We start from the raw sequence: 25,434 nt of genomic DNA, 5'->3' as shown, positions 1-25,434 counted from the left end.
TCATTCTCTCGTGTTTCCTGTCTGCCTACACCTCCCTGATGAATACTAACCACCTAGCCTTTTATTCCACTCAGCCACACTCACACCCTCTCCTCTCCTCTGTCTGCAATATCTCCCATCCCTCTGCAACCTTTTGGACAACATTTACCCATCTCAATTTCACTTTTTCCCACAACAAGTCTCATTACCATTCCCAAAACGTCTGAGTCATGGTTCTGTGTCTGGGTCACGTATTCATAACAATCCTACACCCACAAATGTATAAGACAAGCTTTAAATGGTTGGCTAAAGATAAGTTCATGTCCTACCAAGATTTTAAATTAACAATGTATGATTAATTTATTTCAATTTCAGGGTATTTCAGGGTACACAGCAGATTTTAAAGCATCTTGTTTTTCTTTAAACCTTCAAAAGTCTCTGTGGGTCAAAGCAGAGTATAGATAAGCTAAGCTTTAGAGAAAAAAACTGCCCTTCAATCAGACAGGTTGTTTCTCCAGTGCTGGTCAGTAAACATTGCAGAGACACCCTGAGCCAGAGATCAAACTCATTTGAATCTTCAGAGGTTTAGTTCTGCTACTGGCCATGCATTAAGATTTCACCATGTTGGCTATGTGCTGTAAATTGAAGCCAATTCTGGCGCTATTTTGGAGTCGCACAACTGATTTTTAAGATGAGTTGAATTTAAGCATGATCGTGCATTGGGTTTAGCGTAGTGTACAGGGGACATGAGGGCTGGAACAGTCCTTTGAATTTCTGGAATGTTAGAAATTTTGGTCTGCAGTGTAATCAAAGCAGAGCCATGAGCCGATTCCCCAGCTTCAGGATATTTTTTTCTTCCCTGAGTGCCCCTGGGCAAAATGTTCAACAGCGTCTGAAAGCACCATGGTGACAAGCTGTGTTATGTGGACAACTGAAATACTTACAGATATACCAATCTGCCGTAACATGGTGACCACCTGTGCAATCCAATGCAATCCCACTCCAAGAGCAACACACAAAATTCTACTTCTACAGAGCTTCCACATTATCACTTTTTGTTGACATGAACTGAACGGTGGAGGTTTCTACTAAATAGTTATTGTTGCAGTCATACTCTCTGACTTCAACTTCTGTCTGTAGGAGTTTACAGCGCCAAATCACAACAAATGTTGTTTCAAGACGCTTTACAAATAGAGCAGGTGTAGACCGTACTCTATGTTGTATTATTAACCATAAACCAGCATCAAGAGAGTATAAGATCCAGTCCCATATTACTGACAGGACTCAGTCTGATCTCATCTGAATCCACCATGAGCAGAGCACTTTGCAGGATTGAGCAAGTTACAGCGGCAAGGAAAAACATTCTTTTAATAGGCAGAAACCTCGAGCAGAACCAGACTCATGTTCGACAGCCATCTGCCTCGACCGAAGCAGTGTGAGCAGTCAGGTGCTTGACAACCAGACCTCACAGTACAAGCACATAACTGATGAGCTTTGGTTGTGTGTCATTGACAATTCACTCGTACAGTGTGAGTCGATGTTCTACCACATTTCTGCAGCCCTACAGTGTTTGCCCGGCCTTAAAGAGGAAGAGGCAGAGAGGTAGCGCAGAAGAATTTGTAGATGGATGTTTTTAAAATGGGAAGAAATTGTGCAGAATCTGCTATGGATAAACTTATTTGATCATCTTTTAAGCTTTCTTAAGGGAGGCCCAGTTTGGCCCCAGTGTCATAAATCTTTCATCTGTTTTTCAACTTGTTTATGATCACAGGACTCCAACATTTAAGATGATATGGGTTTTTTTCATAGAGGATATTTCGCCATGAGAATATTTGGCACTATGGATGTTTTTTGTTTTTATGCTCTCTTATACCACCGTTGCATTGCATGATTTCTGCTATTGTTGCATCCTTTATGTGCTACTCATGTGAAAGGGAATGATATGTATGTTATGGATAAATGCATGAAAGCAGTTTATTTATAGGGTTCCAATTCAGCATCAGCAGCTGTTTTGAAAAATCAGTGGCACAGAGGGCTTTGATATCCAACCCAAAGCAGTCTGGCCTCTGTTACAAGGCAAAAACACACATGGTCATGTGATCTCAAAAGTGAGAACGAGAGGTTGGATATCCTGTTTAGTTTAGTTTAAAATGGGTAAAATACAAGTATGGTTACATGATTTTAATGAAACACCGTTTGTATAGTCAGTGATTGATTTTGAGCCTAGTTTGTCAAGTAGGTAGTGTAAGTAAACAAGCAGTGCAGTTCTTTCTTTAACAGTATGGCTTTAGGTTAAGGACTGCTCAGTGTAAATGCACTGAGGTTAATCAATACCTATAATGTCGGAGCCAAACATCAATAGATGGCTCAGGCTGCTTCTCTGTGTTTTCATCATCAGGGCCCGCTTCCTTGCTTGCTCAGTCGACATCATGGTTGTCATTAAAGTAATGATTCCACTGCATTCATCATTGTGTCCCTGCTTGCCTTCTCACCATTAAAGACATACTCACATACAGAGCAGCAGCACACACTACTTACATCTGCTCCTTCTGTATCTTCCTCCCCCGCCCTCCACCGCCCTCCTCTTTCTTTTTCCTCCTCCTCCTTTTTCCTTCTCACATTCTATTTTCTCCTCGGTCAAACATAAGAGCAGTCATCTGTCAGCTGTATGGATTACCTGTCAAAGGCCAATACCTCTGGTGTCACTGCCCAGGTGACATGAAGAAATGTGGGTGCATGTGCAGAAGATGGGGGGGGGGGGGGGGGGGGGTTGAAGGAGAATAAGGGTGTATGTGTGTGTGTAGATTTTGTAAGGACTCCTGACATATTTCTCCACTCACTGGCTCTGGTAAGTAAAACATGCGAGGTCACGTGGGAGGCAATAAGCCATAAAAGGAAAGTAGTTGATGTGAATGAGGTCGAGCGGCCAACAAGATCATTCCCCTCACACATCACACTTCATCATCGGAATCAGCCTATCAGGTTTGAGCGCCAGCTATAATATGATTCACTAAAGCTCTGTTAGTCCTGCCCAGGATCTCTGTATGATGTGGAACACTCTCTTGGACACCCCTCGCTATACCTTCTGAATTCATATCAGTGTGGGAGCAGATTAACTTTCACCAGCGTTCATGAAGAGCGTGTAGGCTGCAGTTAAATACAAATAAACAGAGAGCGCTGGGAATTCACCGATCTACACCGCTCTCTGTTTACAAACACAAGAGAATCTGGTCACGAATCATAGAAGCTTGGGATTGCTCATCTGAGGCTCCATCCCCCACAATGTAGAGCCTGTCTTACCTCCCTCCACCCTTTACCAACCCTCCTCACAGGGTGAATAGCAGCCGAGCTACATTTCCTGACTCAGTAGCATGAATTACCCAGGGAGACTAAATCCCTCTGAGGTGTACCGTGGTGCTGTGTGCTGAGTCAAGAAGTCTGTTTAGAAAGATGAGATTTACACCAGCTCCTTAAAATGCTGTTGTTTTTTTTTTAAGCCTTGCACAGCAAAATATGAATTTTAGGCATGTTTGCATTCTAGCGTGGAGACAGCCAAACTGTGCTTAAATAGCACTGCAAAACAACCATTTGGAATTGGTTTTCTTTCATGTTTCTGCAAATTTGCAGAGTTGCTAATGGCATAAACTATTAACGAGGGATAACTGTGATTCTAGCTGATGCAGTTTTAAATGGGATATTTCTTATTCTGCAATTTTGCCCATGGTTTCCTTCAGTAATAATAATGTGTTGCCTTAAAAGTTGCTTATACAAAGCAAGATCCAGGAGGATGCAAACTTACCAATGGATGGATATTGTCTTAGTGATCTATGCAGGCCAAAAGTCTGAGATAAAGTAAGAAGATGTATATTGATGGTGCAAAGTCCCCTCTGTCACAATCAATACAAACTCCTCTGTTCCCTTGCCATCACTTTCCCCTCTATGTTTTTTTTATTCTGACTATTAAGTCACAGAAAGGATTTGATAGAAATCACTACAGTAACTGTTTTCTAGGAGCAGATCTGTGACTCTTAGTTCAAGGACAAAGTCATGCAAGGATGGTTGTGAAAGGGTTTTTCAGCCAAATTATTGAAACCATTTTTAAAGCAGAAAATAGTCAGATTGCCATATGTAGAGCAAACATGAGCCATAATGTTTTCTTTTGGGTTTTTTTTTAAATGTTGCCCCTATCTTTTTCTGTGAGACTTCCTTTCAGAGCTGTCCACTGACTCTTTAAATAACTTAAGTTGCTATATGTTATTATTACATACAAAGGATGACCAAACTTATGATGACAAGACCTACATGATAATAACTGTCAAACACTTCATAATAACAATTTCCTTAATGGATTATTCAGCCATACCTCGACTGCAGTCTCGTAGTCTGTGCCGTCAAGCAGTGTGACTTTGACAGGGACGGTCTTTGGCCTCTTGTTGGTTTTCTGAGGGGATCTGGAGGCTTTGCTGGGGGTCTTCTCTGAGCTATCATCTGCATCCCCATGGTCCTCTGGAACCTGAGGGGTGAGAGGGGGGATGGGAAAATCATAAGAGCTTCAAATCAATGTACTTTGTTCCTCATTTTAAAATGTGTATTGACTATGTCTTGCAAAGTGTTTAAAATCCAAATCTCTGATCATATGAGGAAATCATCAAATGCGTGATGTAGTGCAATAGCTGTCGCCCTCAGATGTTAAGATGTTAAGTTGCTGGCACAGACTGAAGGGGGGCTCGCTGCCTTGCATATTAAATAGAGAGCCGGAAGGCCCCTGAGTGATTGAAAGGCTCCAGTTAAATGATGTACGGCTGCTGTGAGTTTCACTGTGCTCCCACCTGATTGGTTCTCCTGGCGTCACCCTCCATTGCGCTCCTCATCTCCTCAGCCAAAGCCTTCTCTGTTGTCATAGAAATGGATGGCAGTCCTGCAACCAAACACAAACATATTCAGTCAACATCAAATCTTTTCCTGGTCCAAAAAAAGGAGAAACAGTGTGGGGATGTTTACTGCTGCTGAAAGTCCAATCTGCTTATGGACTCATGATGGATTTGGCTCATTAGACTTCCCGTCGTACACAGCATACAAAATCTTCATTTGACTGGAGAAAAATGGCCGCAAATCAGACATAACACTTAATTCCCTCTGCAGCTGAAAGCTACTGTGTGTTTTTTTTAACTATTCTGTAATGCTGTGAAAATTCTGCATCCTTCCCACATGCATGTTCATTGCATTGTGCACAGAGGGATGATGGTGAAAGGAAGGATGAGGGCAGCTCAGCTCACAGCCTCCCACAGGAGCACTCTGCATGAAGAGCGTCAGCTTCAGGATGCTCTCTCCTCACACACCAGCATAAGGAGATAGCATAAATTACATCAGCTAGAGAGCCCTGCGGCAGCGCACGAGACAGCAGACACAACGAGATAGGGGATGAGAGAGAGAGAGAGAGGAAAGGGAGAGAAAGGGAGAGAGAGGACGATGGCGAGGGAGAGGAGGGTGCTGGGATTGTGACAACAATCTGAGGATGAGAATGAGATAGGAGGAAGGAATAAAAGGAAGAGGTGCAGAGGGGTGGAGGAAAAGAGAGGGGCTGGAGAGTGAGACCTAACAATACAACATCCAGTAGAGCTGGAGACAAATGAGGCCTGCAGTTTGAAGGTGACCACTGTTATAGTCCACCTCGTGCACACTCCTCTCTCTGCAGGTGACACATGGTGCAATTGCTGATTTTCAGATTATGCAGTATGGCTATAAAGAAAGGGAATTAATGCAGATAATTCTCAGAAATTATCTGTAGCTTCAGTATGAAGAAGCCATGAACGGTCACCTAAGTAATAAGTCTTCTATAAGAAATATAGCATGTGAATTATAGGTTGTTTACATCCTACACCAAAGTGGAAGAATATTGAATTGTGATGAAATGGCATTATTGCAGAGTTTTATGTATGAGTTATCTTTAGAGAGTGATAATTGCAAAGATATGAGATTTTTCTTCCCTCCAGTGTGTTGTTTATCCCAGAATACCCCCAATTTTCAGCCTCAATAAAAAAGTTTGTGTGCAAGAAACGCAAACTCTCCTGAATAATGTAACTATCTCTTAAGAAACTCCTGTAAATGTGTCAGCCTAAGGCATCTGTACTACTGTTTAAAACCTGGAGAGCCACAACTAGTTCATTAGAGACTACCTACTGTATAAAGTCTGAAATGCAGGACTAAAGGGAACACGTTGTCTTCTTCAAAGCAGACTGTCATTAAAAAGTAAAGAAGTCATTAAAAGTGGTATTTCATTGTGGATAAATAAAACAGTTCTCAATTTTTGTCATATTCTCTCTGAGCATGTTTGTAAAATAAATCTTAAGGCTTTAGAAAAACACATATAATAAGACATGAGGTTAATAAGAGGAAAGGATTAGAGAGGAGGGGACATGGGATGCTCTGGTAAAAAAAAAAGTACAAAGCTTCCAGGGAAAACTGTCATTAGGGAGGAGCAAAACAGAAGCTTAATTTGGTCTAATAACGGCAAGCAAAGTGTTTGTAAACCAGGAAAAGATGTGGTAGCATTTCTCTCTAAAGACGAGGGCCTAATTAACTATTTTCTCCTCTACCAGCTGTCAGAGAACATCCCTGTGTTTACAATTTGGGAGGCTTGAACACAGCACGTCCCAGCATTCATGATAGGTCAGCCTCCCTCTGCATAATGAAGCCGGATCAAAGACGAGTGCAATCTGGCTGCAGAGAGGCTGCAGATGTCACGCTCACACCGGGCACTGTTCCTCCCCTGCTCTGAAGGGCCTGCAGGTTGATTAATTGATGTTATTTATGCAAAATTACTTAATGATTCCAAAATATACTCTCATTAGGACTGTATATTCTGTGCGTGAATGACACCTTGAGTTGTTCTAGGGTAAAAAGGTTAAAACAAAGTGATGTTTCCATGTGTTTGTCTCTTTGGACTTATAATTATGCAGTGAGAGACTGTCAGAGTTAGTCAGGGGAAGAAGCCAATTTACACGAGTGCATGATCACAGTTTGCTTTACCTTAGTGTAGAATAGTGGGAGAACATGAGAGGGATCTCAGTGATCTGAGCCTGTTTTATCAATACATGTGACTCATCAACAAAACACCTCAGCTTGTTCAAAAAACCCTAATTCCAATTATGAGTTAAATACTGACCACAATGAAAATGGATGTATGAAGCACATTTCATTGCAACAGGGAAAATATATTAATGTAATATCATAAATGTTATTTTATTTTAATCTCCTTCCAATTCTGTGATCATACAGTTATAAATCAATGTTTCATAGCATTAGTTTTTTCTAAATGATTGAAACATAAATCAGGGCAAATCATATATTTACACAGATACTGCTAAGAAAGAGTCACTGCCATTCTTAAATACCAAAGATATCTCTGAGTTTGCTTGTCAAGCAAAAAGCACAGGCATTTGTTAGCCATGCTAGCATGATAGATGATTTTTCCATTAAATTTACAATTACATTTTCCCTGACTAAACTACAACTACATCTAAATTTGGTTTATGACCAAAAAGGAACAGAAATGTAGCTTTTAGCACCACATGGTGTAGCCTCCCTTTATTTAGCTATCTCGCAGCATTTGATGCAGTATTGATGTGCTTCTCTTATCATTTCTCACAGCACAAGCTGGTGTAGGTCATGCTGTCTGTCTGTACATTACTGCTTATGTATGTATGGTTAGTATTGCGCTGCTGAGACCTAGCTTTGTATGGTCAATACAGTATAGTAGAATACAGTGCTGGGTCTCTGTTGTTTGTCACCTCTATGATTTATTCAGCTAAAGTGAAGCTAAGCTTACCCACACTGCTAGCTCTCTCCAACAACACATGCACTTGTTACATCCTGCAAAATACAAGATTTCCATCAGCCTCAGCTGTACTTTACACTTTAAGCTAGTTAGCATATTTCAGTGGACTGGTAAACAATATGGACATAGTACCAGCAAAATTACAGCTATATAAATATGAGAATGTTGGTATTTTAGATGCGTAAGAAAAGCTACTAACATAGCCATTTCTTTTTCTTTTTGGTATGTGTTCATATTTGGAAAAGATAAAGTACTAGATTCTAACATTTTAGCAACTTAGAGTCTTGAAAATGCAGCATAGAATCCACAGGGTACAAAGTAATTCTCATATAATCACTCCCAAAGGCTACTGAGTAACTCAGTTAACATGATTTAAATTCAGAGTTCATTCTTTTAACCTGACATCCATTTCTAATCTTATTGCTTTCTTCTGATAAATATGAGTTCTGTTGCACACTCACTCACTCGTGTGAGCCTATCAGATTCATCCACTTAAATGCCCCGCTCAGTGTGAATGTCCATCCCTATAAAGCAGCTGTCAGAACAATGAATCAGTGAATCACAAGCAAACTTGAGAGGAATTCTAATAGATTGGTGTCAGAGACTTTAGGGCGCTCATTTCACACACATCATGATCGCGTGGCCAATCAATTCTTTTATTTGGGTCACTTTGTGATTCAATCACTCCAGCTCCATATCAGTTCTGCTCTCTGCACACCTAATCATCTATTTAAGGGAGATGATGGAGGCGAAGTGAGATGTGCAAGGTGCTGCAGCTGCCTAGACTTAAAATTCCTATAACAGTCATTGTCTTCAAACCGAAGTCCTTAAAAACCCCTATGGGGGGCCTTTGGTTCTTGAACTACAAAGAGCATCAAGGAAAGTCTTTGTGAAGTTTGACAGCATCTAAAAAGGTGAAGCTCTAAGAGAACAATGTGCGGGATTGACGACATCCTAAAAATAGTTTGATTGGATACGTGGCTTTTCTGTACTTCAATGAGACAGAAATATTTCTTTATTTATACTTCAGAAGTTCATGAACCAAATTGGGACAATTCTTATGAAAGGTATCCAACGAAGGGCTATCATCTCTCAGACAGCACTGAACAACAAATTTAAACATAAACTGCATTTGGTGTGTGTGTGTGTGTGTGTGTGTGTGTGTGTGTGTGTGTGTGTGTGTGTGTGTGTGTGTGTGTGTGTGTGTGTGTGTGTGCGTGCTTGTGTTTGTGTGTCTGGGTGAGTTCTTAAATGTCTTTTCGCCCAGATGAAAACAGATTGCACCAAAAGCTAACTAAAGGTCACAGCAGTCCCTAACTACCGCTGACGGTAATTGTATCAGACATCAAGAGACAAAAGTCAATGTGATATTGACAGAAGGAAAAGGGAAGCTTTGCATCCCAATCTCACTGTTTATCCTAACTGTGAAATGAGCACCAGCCACTATGATAACGGCCTTTTAAACTAAAGTTCAAAGTATTTATCTGATTTAATTTATTTTTCTGTCCTTGTGTTTTTGTCCGAGTCAACCACCAGCTGGGCGGGGAACCGATGAAGTCCTTGTGTCATATTTCAATTTTCCAGGTTACATGTAATACAGGAGATGTGATCAATTATATCTTAATTCCAATACTACACAATTGATTAACAATTCAAAAGACAATGGATGAAGAAAACACTTAGAATTAGCATCAACCACTTCCTACCTAACATTACATTCTATTATGCAACAAGATACAACAGCGAAGGTGTAAATTCCTAGCTTACAGCACCACTAATTACTGCACCATTAAAAAATTGCAGGCCTTTCCTCTTACAAAATGTAAAAGTTACTTTTATGTAAGCTAAGAGGTGGTTGATTGAAAATGTTTGCAGTAGCAATTACTAATGCATATCCATTTTCCTTTTTTTAAGTAATCGGAGAAATTCTTACAAATCCTTAGGTCCATATGATTTTGAAAGGTCGATCACAGCAGTATACGTTCATAACAGTAAGTGTTATTCCACCCTGGGTGAGACATCAGAGGTAAATGGGTGCTATGTGAAAGTGGTCAGTTATCATGTTATACCTGTGAGGAACTTACTGTTCGTTTCAGTTTCTACCATAGACTGTATAAAATATGGACGTAGTATCCGTGACATCACCCATCTGTTTCTGAAGCATTGTTTTGAGGCCAATAGTCCCCGGGAGCCATATTGCTGCTGACGAGCAATTGTGACGTCAAGAGCTGGGCTTTGAGCCTCCTAGCCAACAGCTACAGTGTTCCCGCCTGTCAATCAAGCCAGCTGTGTCTCTCAGTGGAAGACTCATAATCTCAATATCTAGAAATGAGCTATCCAGACTACCCCTCTGCTGTAAAGATTGTCTTTTTTGAATTGGTGTGTATGTGGTTCCCGGTACTTCGGGAGCCAGCCTTAAGTGGATCCTCGATGAGCAGCAGGTTTTAGCACTTCCGCATTAAACTCATATTTTTAGACCAGAGGTTGCCGCTTGGTTTTGACACTCCATCCGAACATAGTGAAACCTGTTATCTCTTTAATGATCGTGCTCTTCATATGTGAAGTCTTTTTCTTTTTTTCTTTCAAAACATCTCATCCTGCTCTCTTTAAGGTATCTTGTTAATGTATCACTTACTGTGAAACTTGAAAATGTAAAATGGATTTTTCTTTATCATGTGAAAATCATGTCGTCTGACACCTAGCTTCTCACAGTGGTAACAATTATTACCATTACTATGTAGAAATTGTCATTGATTTTGCTAATGGTCTTGTTCACTTCAGTTGTTTCGTTACCAGTTAACTGCAATTTGGTGCAATTAAGGAGCACAAGGTCATGATTTTACATTCTTTCAGCCTCTTCTATAAAATTGTAGTGAGAGTTGGACATAGACACAGAGAATGAAAATGATTTTAAAAATGCAATTAATTGCAGTACCAAAAATCTTTGTAAAGCTTGAAGCTTGCACCTGACAAAAACCCAATGACTCAAATCATCTTTGAATGTTTCATCTTTGCAAATGTAGAGAACATGTTCTCTTTCCAAAACACCAAGTGCAGCATGTTCAGTCTGGAATATGTCCTGCTTGAGTTCATGAACCAGCTAATTACTGCTAAAAGTTCTATAAAATCTAATCAATGTCTACATATTAATGTTTTTTTGAGTTTGTGCTGAAACTTCAGAAGAGCGAGTTGGCTGGTTAGATTTTTTTACGCTTACCCTCACAAAAGTAGCCCTCTCTATGCTGCTTAAAATTACATTTTGCTACAGATTACAAATTATCTTTTTTCTTATTCTCTCCAAAAATAACCACAGTCAATGAAATACTGCAAGTCTCAAGATGTAAAATCTGCTGAATATAACCTGCTTCGCTGCATATTTACCTGCCTTTTGTAACCCTGTAAATCATTCAGAGTGGGGGGGAGTGATGAGTCATTGCCACCTCCTAGGCTGACTGTCACAACATAGACAAGTGTGCAGATGGTCCAACAATGTGTTAATATATGAGACATTTGCAAACTTGTGTTTTCATCAGCGAGTACTTATCTCTACATTTTTCAAACATTGTTCTGTTTAAATATTTATTGCCACTTTGAGAAAAAGCTTATCAAAAGTGTAGCTAACATGCATAGTGTCTATGTAATGGAATATATGCTTAAAACAAAAAGGAAAGATCATATCTCCAAATCAAATAAATACGCTTTGTTACATAAGCGTAACTTATTCAAGTGTGTTACAAAACACTGCAAGCATCAATCAGATAAGCTGTGCTTAGCTGATCAGCTGTTAACGATCTTTTAAGATAAGACACAGATTGATTCAGCCTTGTTTCCTTTATTGTGTCAAACATACACTCTCTTCACAGGCACACACACACACATACGTGCACAGTCTTCCCTATCTCTGAGTCCTCTCATTCAGGACTCTATCAGGCTTGCCATGTCAGTCTATCTCTGGAGATGACCTCCTCTGTGCTCTCTTTGAGTCCAGCTACACAGTAATCACTACAGAGCAGAGCTGCTGGCCTGATGTAAGCCGGGATCAACTGCACTCACAGGAGGGGAAGAGAGTCTCAAACTGCACAATGTTCAGCAAAATGAAGCAAAATACAGACAATGCTGCACCCAAACATCAGCTGCAGCCGGACAGCTCAGAGAAATAGCTAGATAGTAACCGACATGATGGCTTATCATTTAGGGCAGAACAATGACCATGATGCACCGTTCAACGTGGCTTGCCCAAGCTCATTTGTCTTCATGCCGTCAAACAAAGACACTGTCAATTTAGAGGCCCCATAAATTGACAAGTCTTCAGGCAGGCATCAGTTTCCCACAGGCCCGTCGTTCATCAGCAGGTGGGCAGGAGAAATCTGTCAAATTTAGCATCTCAGAAATATGTCAGAGTGGAGCAGAGGGAAGCACATGGATGACAGCTTGTGGATGCCTCTCGCTTTCAGGAAATTTTGCATGTGCTAACAGCGTCAAGTGTTCGTCTTTCTCCACAGGAAGCAAAAATAAAATAGATGTGCTAAAGTGTGAGAGCAAAACAGTGACAAAAGCAGGAGTCAGAGTGTCATAAGCACACACATTATCAAAGCTTTGCGATGAAGATGTACAGAGATTATTTCATAGAATGCCGTGCTCCATTTTGCTAAAAATAATCAAGACATCTCTATGCTCTTTGGTAACAATGCTGTGCTGGTCTTTTTATAGAGGGATTTTATTTTTACACATGAAACTCCACACTCTAACCCTGCTTTAAATAAGGCAGGAAACCTGCAATATTTCTAAACTATAACACCCAGGATTTATAAGCATCTCCCAAAATTTTGTGAGGTTTCAGAGCTCTCGTCGTCATAACAGTTCTTCCTCCCCCTCATTGTGGAAGCTGCTGATTGCTCTATTTTACAGCTTTTAGATCAAAGTGCAGAATTTAGCTCTGTACATCAGCCCTGCCTGCTAAAACAAGGCACATTTGTTCTCTGTTTTTTTGGGCACTTGCTGTGCTGTTGTTTTAAGAAAGCCGTCATCCTCTCAATCATTTTTCACAACATCCCCCAAAAGAATCTTAGCCCCCACACTGCATTTCATTATGGTGACTTGTTTCCATTCGGCTACTTTGTGTGCAAATGCAGCGAGCGTATGCAATTCAGCAGCTCCCATCTCTAGTCAAAGAGCTTTTGTTATGAGCATTAAAAAAGTAATCAAGGAAGCTTAACGGGTCAGCTTAGGGCTAGTTGTGAAGTATCTTTTCAGATTTTGAAAAAGCCACACGTTTTTTTCAGATACACTGTCCCTCTTACTCTGAAAAAAGTTTGTGCTTAGAATGAAGAGCACGTATCCAAATGAAGCGGAACTCCAGTATGTGTATGACTGCAGACCACAAGTGCTGAGTGAGATCAACAGGAAAATGTTTTGCTTGTTGTTTTTTTGTCATCAGGGTTAACTGACCCTTTAATGAAGATGCTGCCTTTGTTCAGGTTTTTGGACTTAGGCTATAATCATTTGGCATGGCCCATTTAACTGGTTTTATGTTTCAGATAGAATAGTCACCATCAGGTCTTTTAAGTTAAAGGTTCATCGACTCAAGAACAGGCTTCCTCTTCAAGGATGAGGACCTCATGATAGATCCCTTTTACTTTACTACTGCAACTTCAGTATTGGCAATCAACACATTTAATTCATCCCAATGAATAAAAAAAGATGTTTCATGTAAACAAGCAATTTCTTCTAATCTGACATGATTAAACCAATGTGTGTACATTAGCCATGCTTTCACACCATGTTGATGCAGTCAGACAAAGCTAAAGCTAGCTAGCAGCAATTCTCAGATTAATGAGTTCAAATTTGGCTGTCTAAAAATGGTTTTGGATTTAATTTAGATTTAAGAGAGACTCACTGCAAACAGGTATTATGTGAAACATGAGGAACAGATAATGTACAGAGACTGTAAGTGATAGCTAATATCACCATCAGGCAGAAATCTTGTACCTCCAAAATCACTACACTCCAGGAAGTTAAAAAAGACATTTGTTTTTCACATAACTGAACACTGCATGAGATTCAACCCTAAACTCTATTTTAAAAATACTTTTCATCTTTTCAATTTTAGAAAGCCTGCTAAAATGTATAAAAGGATATCACTACCATTGAGCAATGCAAATATATAGAAAATATGGAGATACAAGGTTTTTGCCCGACAGCGTTGGTATGTACTATTTGATATTTATCCATCCACTTTATAAAGTTAAACAATATTGAAGAACTTTATTTCTCATTGCATAATTCTGATACCGTAAGCAAGGTTAAGCCAGGCGAGGAATTTAAATGTTGAATTTTACACCAAACTAATTCTAAGCTACATTTTCTTATTCATGTTTTGTTATATTAGGTCATTAATCTCACAATGAGTGTCACCAAAAGCAGTAGTGGCAGCAGTAGAAGTAGTTTTAGTAGTAGTAGTAGTAGTGGAAGTGGATGAGGCAGATGCAGAAATCGTAATTGGAGTAATCATGTGTGCTGCAGAGAGAAGCACACAAAATAGGCTTTCTGTGATCTCACTGCAGCCCTCTTCCCTCGCCAGAAAGGCTTTTGTCTCATTTTTGACTACACCATGGACAAAAATTAACAAAGCGTGCCCCAAACTGTACACCTGTTAATTAGGGCTATCCATTCATTTGGAGATTTAAAGGGAACCTACGTTTGCTGAGAAATAAAGACAGTCAGCTCCAATCAAACCATCTGTCTGGTATTAGCACTTTGTAAAGATAAATCCAATGGACGACAAGTATGGCCACAGGTCTGTTTTTTGTACCAAGAACAAAAGCATCCTTGTTGTTTTCCAGGCTGTTGATTAGACAGGCTGACTGCCCTGGTGGATTAAATACAGGTTACTCCCTCTCTCCATGCTATCTTTTACCGCCACAACTAACAGTCAAAATAGGAGCCAACATATTTTTCAACTTTTGGGTACTTTTCAATTTTATATTCAGTCCTAGGATAGCTGGCATTCACAGTAAATTATTATATTATCTATTATCTAGCACACAACTGTACCAGTATTTGTATCTGAAAACATGCTAAGCAATAAACAATTTTCTAAATTCAACACTGAATTTGATCTTTGTGCATATTATCTGATGTGATTAAGGTAGATGGACTGACGATTGGCCATGGTATCATGGCACTGTTTATTGGAAAATTAAATGCCATTGTGTGCTGTGATATTCAGAAAGTCGTTATTGAGAAAAAATATGTGTGTTTGTGAGGTTCTCTGTCTGAAATGATGTTGATAGTGCCTCTCTATGAGAATAGTTTAATCATTAGGATTTTGAATATATATGTGAACACAGTTTTCCAAATAGCAAGCCCACTCAACACTTAAACAACAGGTAGGCTTAAGTCTTGGGAAGGTAGCTCAAACCATGTGTAGTTAAAACTGTACTGGGAAATTGTTTTTTAATGCAGGTTTTGCATAAACCCTTAGACTGACATATCTAATATCAAGCCACAGAGCGCCACTTTCACTCATGATAATAACTACTCTCAGAGTTTTATACAAACCATTAAAACCAGATATTAATGTTCAAATAGAGGAAACATTCTTCTGACTATGGGTATACATTTGAATATGTATCTTAATTGTTTCATTGATGTTTGACTTTGTATTTAGTGACACCAAGTACTCAAGGATTAACTTGTGAAATTTGCATCAGCCTCAGTTATTCACTTTGTATAGTGCTAATTTTAGCATGCCGACATGCTAAACTAAGATTGGGAATGTGGTAAAAACACATTTTGCTAAACATAAGTGTGCTACAAAGTTCACTGTATGCATGACAGTATCCTCAGATACTGTCATGCATACATCCTTACATAAGAAGACATTTGTAGAGTACAGCCACACAGATAATTAGCATGGTTGTGGTTTCCTATTCTTTCTGTTACAGTAACTGTATTTCAGTCAGACAACTCACGTTTACTTAATAAGTTTATTGCAGCATACAGTATTGTGTTTGGCGTGTGGGCTCCGAACTTCATTACTCCTTGTAGATTATTTAAATGCAGACATTAGGAGCAATGAGATAGGACTAACCCCTCGGAGCCCGCAGGTGGAAGCCGGGGAGGAGGTGGGGACAAACTTCACACAGCACTGAGCAGAACAGCAGGAGCACTGCAAGCAGAGGCAGAGACAGGGAGACTTGCCGTTTAAATAGACCGCCGAATGAGGATGTTGAGACCAGCTGATGGAGAGGTGGTGACGTGTCAGTATGATGAGCGCGGCTCGAGTTGTCTGCCTGAACTAGCCTGCAGGCGGCGCTCCATGTGTATGTATAATATACTAGAGACAGTTCGCTAAGACTGTAATTTTCCCCCCAATAACAAGATGGCATAGCTATAGAATTCTAGGCTTTTGATGTGTATCCAGAACTAGCTATTGTAGCTACAAAGCAATATGCACTGTCATATAAAAGCTATTAAATGTATTCAATATGTACTGTTTTAAATGACTGCATATGATCCACTATAGTCTCCCACCAATCCAATCTTTCTCAGTGAGCCTTGCCATTTTATCATGCAGCTCCCTCCTCATCTTGGCTTTATAATCAGTGCGTCCCTCCTAATGGCACACACAGCCCGTCTATCAATCCATGCCGGGCAGAGGGAGGCTCTCTAGCAAACCTGGAACCAGAGGGTGGGGGTTGGGGGAAATGGGAGTGGCAAGATGTCCTTGTTCAGGGGAAATCACACTCTCACACACACAATCTCCAAACCTTTGGCACTCAGCAGTCCTGGAGGCAAATTGCATAGCACCACTGTTAAGTCTGCTGCAAATCATGTCACACCACAACAGAGATAAATGATGCGCCTTACAAACCAATGAGGCTGCAAGTTCATTGTTCCCCAGAGAGAGCGAGCCCAGAGGGAGTGGTGATACCTGCATCGACATACAAGATCCCTCTCATGGGGGGAGTCAGCACCACAGCAGGGGAAATTATAGGGGTTAGTACAGTACTACTGCAAATCATCATCTAAAGCTAGGTCACTGCTTTTTTGTGTTTGGGATGATGTGAAACAGTGTTAACGCATATGTATTTGAATCTGCTTTATCACTGCTTGGAGTCAGAGAAGGTGGGAAACATGAGCATCCAAATTAGAGTGGAGAGATGGCGGGGCATTGAAATGCTAATCCTATCTAATTAAAACATATCAGGCAGTGAAATCTACCAAAATGAGCTGTCAGAATGTATCGTATCACTTGTGAGATGACTATCTGAATGATTAAACTCTTCTCTCTTCTATTGTACACTGCAAAGTGATCTTACAACCATTTAGTGCATGGGGTCACCTAAGGATACGTAACAACCTGTGTGTGTGTTACATTTAAGGTCAAAAGCATTTTGAATCCCTGGAACATGACTGAAATACTCAAACAGCGAACGTATTTAGAATCACAACAAAAAGCCTATTGAAAGAACCAGCGCTGCAAAGACTCGTGTGGATGACACTGATTGTGAGACATGTTGACATACTGTTGATACACTCACAGACAAACACAGTCCAGACTGCTGAACATGCTGCGGGCGTTCCCTGAGACAGAGCAAGGCAGACTCCAGACTAGATACATTACATTATTTTTGTACAGTCTGGTACTGCAACAACTCAAACCATACACTGAGAAATGAACATTGCAGGTAATCAGCAAAGTGAAGCCTCAACAGATTCTGAACAATATGAGCATCCCAATTTGGGCAATAACCAGCATTGGCGATCACCATCTTTTAGGAAAAATTAAATGTGGATAATGTGGTAAAAAATAAGCATACCGTAATACAGTGTAACTAATTGGTTCATAGTATTAGTGGTTCTGTACGCGGGTTGTCGCCCACTGTAAAATGGAGGACAGGACACGAGGAAGAAGAAGTCTCGGCTCTCAGCTAGCCAGCTAGCCTGTAATGCAGTCACCAAAAAGTTTCCTCACCAGTTTGGGTTTTTTTGTGGATTTAGTGAAAATAGACAGGGTGTTTGTGGACACTCTAGTCTGCAGGAAATGTGGAACAACAGTGACTGCAAAAGGGTGGAAATAAAAAATGTACAGAGAAAAAGCTAAAGACATGATTGGTGGACATTAAGCCAAAGATATCAGAGTGGTTAGTTGTCTATGGTCTCACACACAAGCTCTCCGTCCCTGCTCCAGCTAGTTATTTTGATTTAGTTGGCATATTGTTGTCAGATGTTTGGCCTTGTGGATGTTTTTGTTACCAATTTATCTGGTTGCCTTTTCACTATTCATTACTAGCATACTTGTTCTTTCTTGTACATTTTTTTTACAAGTATCTTCATAGACTCTTTCTTCGCCTCCCTATGCTAGTGTTCAAAGTATTTTGCATAAGAAGGGATGAACAATAAAGTTTAAGACTCATCTGACTGCTAGTGTTTTCATGAAATATCACGATAATATCGTTGTCATACATTTATTGGCCACAATGAATGTGACATGTAATTCTGATAGTGTGATAGCCCTACTCTCAATGTTAACATTTTTTGCAGTTCTGCTTCCCTGATTGCATCATATCCAAGCGGCAACCTCCGGTCTAAAAATATGAGTCCAATGCGGAAGTGCTAAATACTGCATTTCATTGAGGATCCGTTTGAGGCTGGCCCCGGAAACCACATATACACCAATTAAAAAAAGGTGATCTCTACAGCAGAAATAAACATGTTTACAGCCTGGTACAAAAGACGAGTGTAGTCTGGATAGCTCATTTCTCGATCAGCACATACTGTACAGGGGGGTGAATTATTTTCTAACGTGGCAATTTTGAAGATATTGAGATTACAAGTCTTCCAATGAGAGACACAGCTGACTTGACTGACAGGCGGGAACACTGTAGCTGTTGGCTAGGAGGCTCAAAGCCCGCCTCTTTACCTCACAATCGCTCGACAGCAGCAATATGGCTGCCGCCGACGATTGGCCTCAAAACAGCGCTTCAGAAACAGATGGGTGACGTCACAGATACTACGTCCATATTTTATACAGTCTATGATCATATCACACTAATATAGGTGGTAGTGTCCACCACCTGTGTATCTACGCAGCCTGGGTACCATCATGACTTCTGCTGATGGAGACAGTATTAACACAATATGCGCAGCCTCATTAGAAGATAATAATACAATGCATTTAACAAATTAGGTTTCAGTTTCACAATTGTTTTTTTTTTATTTATGTGATGTTAAATTACTTCCAAAATAAATCCATCAAGAACAAGTTATCCAGGAACAAAATGCCCCCCAACTACTGGATTTTAATCCACTTAATCACAGCAGTCACACTCAATTAAACTAAAGACAACAATCTTCTGCAAGCCCCTCTTCGTTTCCCTCAATGCATTTCTAACAACGTTTACTTACACAGTTAAAGAGAAAAAAACAAAACAGAAACGTGTTCTCACCTGTCACTGCATTGACAGGCAACACCCTAAGCCTGCAGCATTGTTCTATTTTGTGCTATCTGACCAAAGAGGAGAGTGTCACCACTAAGGACAGTTAACACACAGACATCAGGCGTGGCTGTTTAAAATGCAGTTACCATGGGAACCATTGCCTAACATCGTCGGTCTAGCAAATCCAAATAAGATAAAGAAAGACAGAAGAAATAACAGCCTTGGGCTTTTTGGGTTTTTTTGCTAGTTTGACACACATGAAGGATAGAAGAAGAGGTAAAGAATCATGTGACTGCACTGAATAATGAGACAGTTCATGTAGGAGTGTGCACACTGGACTGACAAGGTGGAGAAAGAGGTGGTGGGAGGAGAGGGTGCAGCCAGATGGAAGCTTGTAGTGTACATCAAAATGTTTTCAAATGGACAGATAAGGTTAATGAAACAAGATGTACATTTCTAAAGACTGTGTGACAGTGAGCAATGTGTAAAAGATACACATTTCAGCAGTTGTACATACTCCCTTTGGTGAGGATCATTTAAGATTATCTGGTCAGGAGCATATGATATGGAATACATGATCTACAATATAGCTTTCACACAGCTGTGTCACAATCCATTGATCTGGATTGAAGCACCACTTGGTTGAACAATGATCCATTCAAAATGACAGAAAGTCTAAAACTCAATCTAAATTGTCATCTATAAGATAAGCTTTTATTTTGAAATCCATACCGTATACCTGATTCATATTTTCCCCCCCAGGTGCACCTGTCATCCTGAACTTTCAAATAAAGCTAGCAGAAAACAGACAATGACAGGCAGCAGAGGAAAAGGGAATGAAGAAGATATTCACTCCCCTCTTGTGAATAAATCAGCAGTATGGAAATATTTTGTATTTCGGAAAAAGAAATGGGACCAGAAACACAACAAACCTGGCCCTGCACCTGAAAATGAGTCATGGTATTGACTCCCATGCTAATGTTAGCATAATTGGAGATTTCACTTCTAGTTAAACATCCATGACCAAGGATTTTTCCACAAAAACTGAGCCACAACTCCAAACATGCGATGAGTTTAACAACTGCCTTTTCATTTGTCATCTTTCAAGACACAAGGCCTCTAGAGTTGCCAAATACAAAAGTTTTAGAGAGTTACTCCATACTTGTATGTTACATGAAACATCTAAAACTTTACAATGAAACAAATGTCTTTGCTCTTTTTGTTAAAAAGATGTTTTTCAAATGTTTTGTTTAAATGTCAAACATTTTACCAATAAAATTATCAAAGCAGTAAAAGTGAATATGTAACTGATTGTGTAAAATGGGAACTAAGTATTATCTGAAGTATATCAAAGGACCCTAATCGAAATAGAATCCAAATCATGTCATGGCAGATTGATTTGCAACCCTACTTTCAAAGTAAAATGGGATGGGTTGGCGCTCTTTGGTGAGAGCTGCCATACTTGAGTCATGAGTTTTCTGTTTTAATTGTCACTGAGAAGTCCCAACGTTGGGGCGCTGTTTTGCTCAGTTGGTTTAGCGGATGCCACAAGTGCACAGGCTACAGTCCTTGTGGCACATGTGACAGCTTTGATTCCCACTCCTGGCAATGACTTGAAAGGGATTGCAGAGTTTTTAATTCATATTTTTGAACACCTCTTTAAAATAGAGTCAAATCAGATTTAAATAGTTTTCTGATAGAATTGCAAATGAGCAGGTGTACTAAAGCATTTACTATTGATCGCAGACTCTGAATTGAATCAAATTAAAATTGAACTGTTTAAAACGTAATGATAACAGTAAATATAGCATCTACTTGACAGATTACATTTCATATTAATGGTTTATGATTTATGATTTGCAACCCTAATTAAGCTAGGACTGGTTGTCATAACTGAGTTTGCAAATACATTAGTTCATCTCAAACTGCCCTCTGTTTTTGTTTTCAATCCTTCATTTTGCATTTCCAGTCAACATCCTTCTTCTACTTTCAAATTAAAACACTGTCACAACACTGTCTGGCCTCTAGCTTGTGATTGATTTGTGTTTGCATTTAATGGTAATAGAACATAGTATACCTTTGTCAAACTGTGTTACCTGTCAAGACTTCAACAGGATTTCAGAGAAGAAAGATAAACAGAGAGCAGGACATCTCACTGAGTTTAGCATTGTATCCTGCAACACATCATCTGTGATGATAATGCAGAAAAGTGACAGTTTATTACATGCTGTTATCTTTAATACGCCTTTGAAAGCTCCTCTCACCTCTTCGCGACTTGAGTTTATCTTGTGGAGAATTCCAATTTGGCTGTGAACGGACCACTGGCCCCGCTTCAATGAGCTATTACAAATCGATCACAGGACGTCTTAAAATAGGACTTGTGGGAGAGCAGTATTGAAGTGTTCTAGCTTAAACAAGCATGCATGCTGAATTTACGCTCTCAGAAACATATGTGTGCAAAAGTGCATCCTGCTGCTAAACATCATGTGACCTCACCTTTACCCTGCACTGGTGACAGATTGCACTGAGGTTACCCATCAACCAAGGAGTAATTGAGTGAACGCCTTTAGCCAGTCCCTCCCTGTTTTAGTTGTCTTGAATGTCTGTTACATTTTAGCTGTCATAGATAAAAAAGCAAATTACTCTGTGGGAAATGTAGCATGTAATTTAATTACACTATCTCCTGCTGTGAGACTCCTTGGATCACCTTGACAACAGTTGAGTAAACAGGTATTCAATAATTCCTCTGACACATCATGCATCCACACAAAGAGGCTTTTTTTCTGATATAAATGAGTACATGGTTAAAGCAGAGGAGCATCACACTGTTTGGAGTTGCACCACGGGATGCTGAAAAGTGGAGCAGGTGAAATAGAGGAGAATGAGACCAGGATGCATGGAGGGACAACACAACGGATGGACAGATGGACATTTTAAGGTCTAATTTTCCCCCTCTCTGACTTCACAGATCCACAGTCTGTGGGTTACTGTAGCCTGTGGCGTTGCTGCAATTTAAGGAGGCAGATACAGGAGGACTGACAGTCTGTGTGAGTGGGATGAGGGTGAACAGAAGGCTGCATTGCTGATAATGGTTACTGTTACTGTCTGCGTTGTCTGGAGGAGTTAGAAGAAAAGTTGCTGAGTGGTGCAATTATGGAGACCTTTCTTACATTGCACTTTTGTTTATTAGTTTACTTTGCTGAACATTAACTGTCATGTTATTTCTATCTGTCTCCATATTTTAGCATGATACAGTTGTACCATCTTTCCTTTTGTCTCTGCCCCAACCCAACTTTTTTCAAGATACAATATCCAATTGTGGCAGACAGCTGTCTACCATTCAGTCTGGTTCTGTCCAAGCTTTCTACCTATGAGGGAAGTTGTCCTGCCACTGTTGCTATTGCTTGCCTATTGGTGGATCAATGCTGGGTCTCTGTGTTTAAAAGTACTTTCCAAATCACAACTGGGGTGTCGGAAAATGAAGCCAATGTAGTGCAGTTCCTCAAGTGTCCACTTGACGGTGATTCCAAAAGCCAATGATACCCTGTTAAAACTAGTGTTAAAATGCCCAATTTTACAGTAGGATTAAAGATGCTTTCAGCTCGGTAAAAAAACAACTGATTTTCTGAATAGCTGAAGTCTTCATTCAAACACTCTAAGCAAGGGGGGAGATTTTTTTTGTTACTCGTTATATAACAGCTAAGAGTTCTGCCGAGATTCGCAGTGGTTTCTGAGTTAACTGACAGGCGGGCGTATGTAGCCCCGCCTCAGCTCCACCTCTCTGCCTGTGTCTTGGTCAACCAAGAATTGGGTTGAGTCACCATTCCAATATGGCAACTGTCATGGTTTAGCCTCTCATAATGCTTCTTCATAAATCAGTTGGTGATGCCACAGAGCCTATGTCAATGGTTTACAGTCTATGCTCATTTTACCACCATCAAACCTCAAAACCTCCCAGATACTCTTGTTTGTTCCACAATAATGTCGATGAGAAAATCCTGTTGCATATAGATTGGACACAAATACCAAATGACAGTTCTGAGTTGTTGATTTACAATGCTATTGCAATAAAAAATTATGTTCTATAGCTACATCTTTATCACAACTAACTCCTTTTAAACAATTTTCCTTAGGAATTCAAGATATTTCAAGGAAAGTAATTGAACAATTTTGCTCCATTTCTTAAGGCAACCTATAGAGATAAATGTGGGGTTTAAAATGGTATTACTAGTCTAATAGCCTACTTCTCTCAGTGCATTTCACACATTCAAGAGACCCTATGTAGCCAAGGCGCCCACGCCTGCCCCCTCTGCCACACCCGCGACAATACACTCGCCTCAATTAGCTCATTATCTGGAGCATCAGCTGTTAGCCTATAGCTCCACATTCAGAAATCGCAATCTGACACACTGACATGTCCATGAATAGGTCTGAACAATTGTATGGTTGTGTAGAGATTAGATTATTTGCGATCCAGTTAAACGATAAGAAAGGTGCACCTGCTGACTCTTTCTGCCTACAGGGCCTTGATATGCATGAAACAAGGATGCCCTGATTATTTGCAGCTTATTAAACCAGCCTGACAACCATATTGCTCGGATTAAAGCTGTGTGGCAACACCCTCTCCATCCCTCCATGACACTTGAAGCACAAAGAGCATGCAGGGCTCTGTTCGGCAAAAGCTCGACGCCGGTATGGAGACGCTTCCCGTCTCTCGCCCACAATGTCATTTCATCACAACCGGCGAATGCAGCATGCACCTGTTCCGCTGTCATCACACGAACAAATAAAGAGCATACCTGTCCTGTCAGGTCCGGGTGTCAAGCTCCAGTCCGGATTCTGATCATTGAGGATGGACGCCGCCACCGCCCCGGAGCGCCGTTAGCTCTGCCGCTGAAGATGCAGCCCTGCAGGCGGGGACGGCAGACAGGCACGAGGCGGCAGGGATCCGGCTCACGGTCGGGGAAGGGCTACGAGAGAGGAGAGCAGAGGGGCGTTTTCACGGTGGAGGAGAGGGAACTCCTAACGTCGTGCGTGGTGTGTGAGGACCGCTCCGCATGTGTCACACAGCGCCTCTTGAAGCCACTTGCTTCACTGATTTTCGGCTCCTAGTCCCCACAGTCAAGCAAAGCACAGTGAGCTCAGCTGTACCAACTGAGGATGCTCACACTCACAGTCCTATGGCCCTGTTTTAGTGCCAGCTTAACACATTGAAACCCACTTTTGACTATTCCACCTGTCATTTGTTTAAAACAGGATTTGTTATATTGATTTAATGAATATCTGATGTTTGTTTGTTTTATTTATTTATTTATTTATTGCTTCATATGATATTCTGGACAAAATAAGTTAATCATCCTCTTTTATTCATCATTTTTTTTATTTATAATTTTGTCTTTCATTTCATCCATTTCATTTTTTATGTCACATTGACAGTGTTAATGTAATAACCTCTGCCACAAATTAGCCATACTCATTCAATAGGCTATTTTTCAACTTTATCCCCTGAACATGTTTGTAAAATCTTAAAATGAAGTGTGGAGGGCACCTGCTGAGCTGCAGCTCCAAGGCTTTTAGCGTCCAATCAGTGTCAGAGTGCCCTCAGTTGTCATTATAGCATATGTCAGTTACTACAAGTCCAAATGCAGTTTACATTAGGTATCATTAATTGCAAATCAATGCACTTGACTTTGCATAAAATTGACATTGAAAGATTTCAGCGTGAGGAGATGTATAGGCCCAAAGAGCAGAGGAGATGCAATTTATAATTCAATGCTTGAGTGGCTTTCATCATAACTAGGGAAAAGTCACTGAAACAGACGTGAGAGATCAGTTGTGGTAATTCAGGACAGCTGTCAACTTTATTTTTATCAGCTTATTTTAAATCTCACACGTCCAACTAGCTTGTAAAAGCCAAGCTTTAACTCACTGCATTGAGGAAAACATGCTATAGCATATTGTATGCTGCATAGAGTGCACAGTATTCAACGATGAAGGCTAAGTGGGAGATGTATTGCATTGGTGAGTCATAGGAACCTTCTGTTCTGAACGCCCTCTTTGGCTTTCATACCCAAGTGTTCTGTTCAAATGCAAATATGCATGCAGAAAAAATCAATGCCAGTCACGCTTCAGAGGCTCCCCTTCAGATGCTTATGGGATACGCAAACTCCGAGC

The 25,434-nt window shown here is 40.3% G+C and overlaps 1 protein-coding gene across 8 annotated transcripts in view; it reads right to left on the bottom strand.

Moving 5' to 3' along the window:
* si:dkey-178k16.1 (band 4.1-like protein 1) overlaps nucleotides 1–24,426 on the bottom strand; it is a 50,542-nt gene extending 26,116 nt beyond the window's left edge. For 2 of the 8 annotated variants that reach the window (XM_034695781.1, XM_034695783.1), the window contains exons 1-3: nucleotides 24,060–24,392; nucleotides 4,809–4,897; nucleotides 4,343–4,492 (exon numbers count right to left, since the gene is read on the bottom strand). In XM_034695781.1, the coding sequence (XP_034551672.1) occupies nucleotides 4,343–4,492; nucleotides 4,809–4,880 (222 nt within the window). In that variant the 5' untranslated portion in view covers nucleotides 4,881–4,897; nucleotides 24,060–24,392. Of the gene's footprint in view, nucleotides 1–4,342; nucleotides 4,493–4,808; nucleotides 4,898–19,269; nucleotides 19,341–24,059 lie in introns of those variants that run through there. The other 6 variants (XM_034695776.1, XM_034695779.1, XM_034695777.1 and 3 more) reach the window with 6 other exon arrangements.
* Nucleotides 24,427–25,434: the final 1,008 nt, after the last annotated feature.

Source organism: Notolabrus celidotus, chromosome 11 (assembly GCF_009762535.1).
Source record: "Notolabrus celidotus isolate fNotCel1 chromosome 11, fNotCel1.pri, whole genome shotgun sequence".
Classification (NCBI taxonomy): Eukaryota; Metazoa; Chordata; class Actinopteri; order Labriformes; family Labridae; genus Notolabrus; species Notolabrus celidotus.
Note: the sequence above shows the minus strand (reverse complement) of the source record. Positions and strands in the feature narration are given on the sequence as shown.